General features: G+C 52.9%; 1 protein-coding gene across 1 annotated transcript; it reads left to right on the top strand.

Annotated features, from left to right (window-relative positions):
• Positions 1-1,089: 1,089 nt before the first annotated feature.
• Positions 1,090-7,839, top strand: Tmem37 (transmembrane protein 37). The gene is made up of 2 exons (XM_032915111.1): positions 1,090-1,296; positions 7,013-7,839. Exons 1-2 carry the CDS (start codon positions 1,276-1,278, stop codon positions 7,625-7,627), a joined length of 636 nt encoding a protein of 211 aa, XP_032771002.1. The 5' UTR covers positions 1,090-1,275; the 3' UTR covers positions 7,628-7,839.

The following is a 7,839-nucleotide window of genomic DNA, read 5'->3' as shown; positions in this document are numbered from 1 at the left end:
TCTCAGCCTGGTCCCACTGGTCACAAGTTCCAGGGAGGGGCCCAACAATGTATGTTTGCCCCAGCCAGCATCTCAGGTGGTCCTCACTCAGAGTGGGAAAGCAAGAGAAGGCAAGGAGATGCCTCCACACCCTATCTGTTTGCCCCAGGACTGGCTCTGGGACTGATGAAGGGTTTCTATGGTAGAAAGCAGAAAGTGCGTCTTCCTGGTTTCCCTCATGGCTCCTTCCAGGGAGATGGAAGTGTAGTCTTTTCAATGTCCACTGGTAAACCAGAGAGCTGCCTGCTGAGTCTATCTCTTAGTCAGCCCTTGTTTTATCTTAAGCAGGACCCCACCCACCTTCTTCCCCAAGCTGGAGGAAGGAATTAGGTAACACTAGCTGAAACCCTTGCCCTCGGACCACACCGTCCATCCTTTTGGGGTGGGAGTATTTTATTATACTCACCTATACCTCCTCCCACCCTCGTTTACTTACACTGCTGGGAAAGAAACCTAAGGCCTTGTGCTTGCTACACTAAGCTCTTAGTCACCCTCCTCCCCTCCTCCCTCCTGTCCCTTCTCTTCCTCCCCCTCCTCTTCCGCTCCACCGTTCTCCTCCCTTTTCTCTAAGATTACAGGGTCTCACCCTGTGTCCCGGGCTGCTCACATAACCCAGATTCTTATTCAAGGCAATTCCTCTGCATCAGCCCTTCAAATGCTGGGATTACGGGAGTTTGCCACCACATTTGACCTAGTGTTTGCTGATAGTCCCTGAGGGGATCAAAGAGACAAGAACGCTGTCACATCCTCCTTAAACCGTAAACGAAGGCAAGTGATAACCCCCGAAGGTTCTGGTCCATTCACATGTCACAAAAGCTTTGTAAGAGCCCAGCCAATCACATATTATCTCACTTATTAACCAAGGCTCAGCGGTGTTAAACCAGCGATCCAAGGTCACACAGCCGCCGGTGTAGACGGCAGAATCCTGGCGGGATCCTCCACTTTTTGCGCCCAGGTGCTCCTTCCCGACACTCCGCCCTTCAGACTTGGACTGGAACCAAATTTCCCAGTCCTCGAGGAATCTGCATCCAGGGGAAGAACGTGTGCTGGGTCACCGCATACCCCATCTCTGGGACCCAGAGCGCTGCTGAGTCAGCGTAACCGGAGCAGCCCAGTGATCGCGAAGCCCCCGCCCCCGGCTTGCGCCCCGCCCCGATAGAGGGCCAACCCCGCGGACGAGCACAGACGGAGTGCGACAGCAAAGCTAAGCGACAGCGCTGCCTCCGAGAGCGCAGCATGACGGCCATCGGCGCGCAGGTAGCCCGAGGGACCCGCGGGGCGCAGAGCCGGGTACAGTCTACTATGGGGGAGGACTGGGAACCCTCAGTGACTGAAACCTTGGGTCAGGGTGACAACTCCCCAAGGTGACCAGGTCTTTCTGGGACACCCTTCCTCCTGGAAGGTTTCTCTGAGAGCGGTCCGGGGATACCTGCTCCCCCAATGCAGCTCGCTCTGCTCAGTCTTCTCAGCCTCTGATGGCGCCCTGAGAGCACCAGAGGCCACCAAACTTTTCTGCGGGGTCACCAGTGAGTGACCTATCGGTTAGGCTTTTCTCAGGGGTCGTTGGGAATCTTTAAAAACTGGGCGTCTAGAGTGGCAGACTGACAGGATGGACTTGGAAAATGCCAGGCTTGGTTTATGTAACGGACGGAGGACGTTGCTCGCGAAGCCAGAACTTTCCGGGAGCGGGATCGCAAAGACCATCTTCCTCCGAAGTGCGTGTGAGGAGCTAGGTGGAACTGAGGTGGGACTGGGGACCCGACGCCCCAGGAAAAAGGTTCCTGGGACAGAAGCGGCCGCTTCCCCTAAGATCTGCCTTCTTTTGGAGCAGTTCTGAGTGTTTGTGTTGGCTGACAATCTCCGCATTCCTGCCCGCTTCAAAGGGCGGTCGGGAAGTGTCCACTACCCCGCGGGCCAGCTTCCTGCTCACCCAGGCATCCCGGCGGCTGGCTGTGCTCCAGGCTGTCCACTGTCCGGTCTTGCCCCGAGAAGTACAGAGGTCAGTTGACTCTGCCTTGAGGTCCTCAGGGCCTGATAATTTTAGGTAGTGTTCTGCCCATTAATCGTCATTATTTTTTTATCATTATCAGCCCTGCTTGAGACAGACAAGATCTGTTCTTGATGCTCTCATACTCCTGGGCTCAATCTACCCTCCTTTATTAGCCTCCCAGTACCTGGCATTATAGGAATAGCTACCTCTACAGCTCTACCCATTTTACAGAGAGATAACTGAGGTTCAAAAATAACCTGGCCACAGTGGACAGTGGGTCGCCAAGTGACAGGATGTAGACAAATTCAGGTCTTCCTGACTCTGAATCTCACTCACGCCTTTGGTAACAAGGAAGGAAAAAAAAAGCCCTGCAAGGCACCCACAAACTCTTTGTCCAGAACTCAGTTGCTAGGGTGTGGTAGGGACTCTGATTTGGTGACTTGTTTTTCTTTGTTCCTGGGCATATTCCAGACCATTTCCAGGGAGGGACCGTGAGAGGAAGGCACAGGAAGAAAGGAGGAATAAGCCAAGGTGTGGGGGCACCCCAAAGGAGATACTCAGAAACCTGTGTGGGTGTAGGAGGGGCTAAACTAAGAAGCCACTGGTAGGAGCCCCTTTAGGGAGAGGGGGAGGCTGAAGGGGGAGGAGGGGAGAAGGTGAAGAAAAACAAAGCAAGGAATAGGAAGATATGGAGGAGAGGAAAGAGGCAAGGAAAGATGGAAAGGGAGGGGAGGGGGGAGGAGGGAGAGGAAGAGGAGGGAAGGAGAATAATGAGGAGAGGAGGAGGGAGGAGAGGAGGAAGAAGAGGAGGGGAGGAGAGAAGAGAGGAAGAACAGGAAGAGGAGGAGTTAGAGAAGAAGCAGTGAGAGGTGGAGGGGTGGGAGAAGAGGGGGAAAGAGGAAGCAAAGGAGAGACAGCAAGAGGAGGGGAGGAGGGAGAAGGAAAGGAGGGTCCCCCGGCATATTTGCCCCAGGCTCAACTGCTGTGCAAGTGAGGAAGACGATCTACAGCCCAACTGTCAGTGCAGGATGCAGAACACACTTGTCCCTACTGAGGGAAACTTGGCCAATGACTTCATCCCCAAAACAACCTTAGGTGTTAGGTACTATTAGCACCCTCTAGTGGAGAGGAGACAGGGTAAAAAATGACAGATAAACACCAAGCCCTGTTAGGGCAGGTCTCCCTATTCCAGCTCCTTGAGAGGCTGGGGCAGGAAGATCGAAGGTTCAAGGCCTACCTGGGCTAGCGTGAGTGTTCATCAGACTGTCTCAGAATAAAACGTGTAAAAAGTGTGTGTAGCTGGGGTAGAACACTTGTTTAGCACGCAAGGGTCTATATCCAGTAGCAAGAGTGGGCACAAGGCCTGGAGGCTGCAAGCAGAGGTTGAGCTGAAAGAAACAGGCACAGGCTGCAGAAGAAATGTTACTGTGTTAGAGGTAGTCAGTGCCGGGATTGGTGGCCTGACCCAGGCTTGGGCAGAGTGCTCATTGAAGGTCATAGATACAGGAGTGTGAGAAGTGAGTATACATAGTTGGGATGTTGTTGGTCTTGGAGAGCAGAGGCCCATCCAACATGGCACTGGAGTTAGCCTCAGAAGCCTGGTGGAGTCAGGTCATTGTGGAAATCATGCAGGGTCACACAGGTTCAAAGAATGGGTGAGCAGTGTTAGCAGAGGACGTGGAGGCCCTGTGTGAAGGGACTGTCCTAAGGCACAGAGATGAGGCTGACAGGGCAGGACTGGCCTCATGCTTCTGCTTTTCTGGCCCCTCCACTCAGCATGTGCCATTCAGCTGCGCCACCCTGCCTCCAGGAGAGGATGGCAGAGTCACAGATGTCATCAGAAATTGATGGATGTACCAGTGGTATGGGGTGAGGCACACAGGTTCGAGATGAAGATTGCAGTAGACATGATGGGGCTGGTGAGACTGACTGCTCTCAAGACTTGAGAGCCACCTGTGGCCTACACATTTTATATGTGGGGATGAGGGGGGTGGAATTCCCGGGAGTGCCCTTCCTCCTCAGGCTCTGTCTACCTTGTGTTTCTCACTGGCCTAGAACTCAGCTGAGTTAGCAGACCAGCGGTCCCTAGTGACCCTCCTGTTTCCCTAATACTGAGACCCCTAGCACCCACCACACCCAGGTCTGCTATGTTTTCTAATACAGGTTTTAGGGATGGAATTCAGGTCTCATATTTTACTGACTACCCCTGTGATGTCAGGGTCTCTTCCTGGCCTGGAACTCACCCAGTAGGTGAGACTGGCTGACCAGTGAGCCCTCCCTACAACTCCCCTTCCCCAGTGCTGGGATTACAAGTGTGCACCAACAAGCCCATCTTTTTTTCTTGGCATCTGGGGACTGAGCTCAAGTTTCCAAGAACTTTCCAGACTGAGACACCTTCTGGGTCCCACACATCTTTATCAACATGAGCTTTTAACCCTGGCAGTTTTACGAGTGGTCAGTGAGTTTTAATGAAGCCTGCTTCAAGTCAAGAGAAGGGTACGTGACACCAGATCTGTCACCTCTGTCTGATCCCAGTGTGGTGTCTTAGCGCCTGGAGATTAAAGTCCAGTCTGGGTCTGGGACAGGCGGGGCTGAGGAAGGGACTGGATGTGCCTGTTTCCAGACAGTGTGAGGCCTAGGGTCAAAAGGTGTCTGAGCTGGCCTGTGTCTTGTGACTGTTCTCTTCATCCTTGGCTGTCCCGTCTTGACCATATTAGTCCCTAGGATTTTAAACCTTGCCAGGTGGTTTTTCCCTGGGGTTCGCCAGCTTCCCTGGGTAGCTTGAAAGCAAGTGCCCACTGGAGAGCTGGCTCCATTGGGAAAGTACTCGCTTAGTTAGCATGGGTGAAACCCTGGTTCCAAATGCTAACACCAAATCAAAAAGTGTGCTGGTTCTCCCGTCGTCCCAGGAGGAAGAAGGGTTAGAAGTTCAACGTCATCTTTGGCGACTTAGTGAATCAAGACCAAATTTGTATATAGAAAATTCCAGCTCAAAATAAAGGGAGGAAAGAAAAGGAGAGAGACAGAGAGACAGAGACAGAGAGATACAGAGACAGAGAGAGATAGAGAGACAGAGACAAAGAGAGACAGGGACAGAGAGACAGAAAGAGATAGAGAGAAGGAGACAGAGAGAGACAGAGACAGATAGAAAAAGACAGAGAGAAACAGAGACAGAAAGAGAAGAGAGCGACAGAGACAGAGAAAAAGAGAGAAAGAGACAGAGAGACAGACAGAGACAGAGAGAGACAGACAGAGACAGAAAGAGACAGACAGAGACAGAAAGAGACAGACAGAGACAGAAAGAGACAGACAGAGACAGAAAGAGACAGAGAGACAGACAGATACAGACAAAGAGACAGAGGCAGAGAGACAAAGACAGAGAGAGGAAGAGCATGTGAACACACAACATGGAAGCCATAGGTTGATGCCAGGGTGTCTTCATCTACTTAATTGTTTGAGACACGTCTCTCACCGAATCTGAAACTCATTGATTTAACAAGACTGTCTATGAGCTCTAGAGATCCACCCATCTGCCCCTAACCCCACCCAGCACTGGAGTTACAAACATGCATCATCACCACGTCTGGCTTTTTATGGGGTGCCAGAACCTGCCCTCAGGTCCCACGCTTACACAGCAGGCCTTTACTGACTCACTACCTCCCCAGCTCTCGCCGACAGCCTCCTACCAGTCTGCCAGGAGCCAGGCTCAGCACCACATCTTAGAAAGGTGTGGCCCACACTCGCCTCTGGAAATCTTTGTTTACAGCGGACATACGGTGCTCCCTGAAGCCCCCCTCCCTTGTTTGCCAGCACCAACCAGTCCATGTGTGTGACCTGCTTCTGAACATCCTATGAAGGGAGTCATTTAACTCAGACTTGGCAGGAGGCTCAGTGTATGAGGAGTTTCAAATGGAAGCACAAGTTGCAAACTTGACCAATTTCCCCCACGTTCTCCCTCAAGTGCAAGCCTAACACCGTGACAGGTACTGGGAATACCCCAGTGTCTTGACACATGGCTTTGTCCCTGCCCTCCTAGTGTCCAAGTAAGACAGTTAATAGCATGTTAGTCCAGCATATCATCAGAATGGAGCAAAAAGCAGCACAGGGCACCTGGTGGACAAGAGCAGTAGAGGACCCAGTGGGCTGACTGGGTGGGAAAGACCTCTATGACATGCATAAAAACAGAGGGGGCATCATTCCTGGGGGGTGAGGTCAGGGGACAGCAGGGACCCAGGAGGTTTGAAAGAGGACCCAGGCATGGAACTATATTAATTAGACTGCCATCCATGGTGTGTGTGTATGCACGAAACCTGCGTGCATGTGGAGTTCAAAAGACAACCTTAACCGTTGTTCTATAAGCACCATCTTCTCTCCCCTCTCCCTCCCCTCCCCTCCCTTCCTCCTCGAGTCCCCTCTCCCCCTCCATTTCCCTCTCCTTTTCCTCTCCCTCTCTATTCCCCTCTACTCTCCCTCTCCCCCTCCATTCTCCTCTTCCCCTCCCCCCTCCCCTTTCCCTAGCCTTCTTCCTTTCCCTGACCTAGTCTGGAGCTCATCAAAGTTCCTAGTTTATCCTGGGCTCCGCTGGACGGCCAGCCAACCCCAGGGATCTGACTCTCTCTGCCTCCCCGGCACTGGGGTTATATACATTTGCTATGTAAAGCAAGCACTTTACCAACAAGGCCATGTCCCCAGCTCCGTTTGGGCTTTTCATTCTCGGTAAAGATCCTGAGATGAAGAACAGTAAGGGATTAGTCTGCCATGGTTAATCGCCTGACCAGGCTTCAGTAGAGGAGGGAGGACAGGTAGAAAAAGGAATTCCCCACTCCCGTGAAGGTGGGTCTAATAGGAAGCTGGGTGGGTCCATTCAACGTTTTCCATGGTATCAGAGCAGAAAGCCAGGCTGGAGGAAATGGGATTGCATGCTGGGTCTTCCCTGGTGTCGTGGGCCCTTGCCAACTCATTGCTTCCCGTGGTGTCTTCCAGGCCCACAAGCTGTTGGGCCCTAAGAGGCCTCACCGGTCTTTCTTTGAGTCCTTCATCCGGACACTCATCATCGTGTGCACTGCCCTGGCCGTGGTCCTTTCTTCGGTCTCCATCTGCGATGGTCACTGGCTCCTCGTGGAGGATCGTCTCTTTGGGCTCTGGTACTTCTGCACCATCAGCAACCACAGTGAACCACACTGTCTGAGAGACCTGAGCCAGGCGCAGGTGCCCGGGGTGGCTGTAGGCATGGGCCTAGCGCGCAGCGTGGCCGCCATGGCCGTGGTGGCTGCCATCTTTGGCTTGGAGCTGCTCATCGTGTCCCAGGTGTGTGAGGATGTCCGCTCACGGCGCAAGTGGGCCATCGGTTCCTACCTCCTCCTGGTCGCCTTCATCCTCTCCTCTGGGGGTCTCCTCACCTTTATCATCCTCCTCAAGAATCAGATCACCCTCATGGGCTTCACCCTGATGTTTTGGTGTGAATTCACTGCCTCCTTCCTCTTCTTCCTCAATGCCACCAGCGGTCTTCACATTAACAGTCTCACTCGGTCCTGGGACCCTCCAGCGGGGACCTTGGCTTACAGAAAGCAAGGTCATGACGGGACTCCTCTGATATAGGACCTCTGGCTGAGACTGAACGGGACAGCCAGCGACCTTGCCGCTGACGCTGCCTCTTAGGCACTACTAGCTCTAGAAATGCTGTGGGAGTCTCCTCAGCTGACCTCCAGGGCAGAGGCCAGAAGAGTACCTCAGTGCCACAGCACAGAGAGCTGGATAGGTTAGACAAGCTATTAAAGATGTCATTCTGAAATAAGAAGAATATCCTAAAA

Source organism: Rattus rattus, chromosome 10, assembly GCF_011064425.1.
Source record: "Rattus rattus isolate New Zealand chromosome 10, Rrattus_CSIRO_v1, whole genome shotgun sequence".
Taxonomy (NCBI): Eukaryota; Metazoa; Chordata; class Mammalia; order Rodentia; family Muridae; genus Rattus; species Rattus rattus.
The sequence above is the reverse complement of the archived record's forward strand: the minus strand, read 5'-3'. Positions and strand labels throughout refer to the sequence as shown.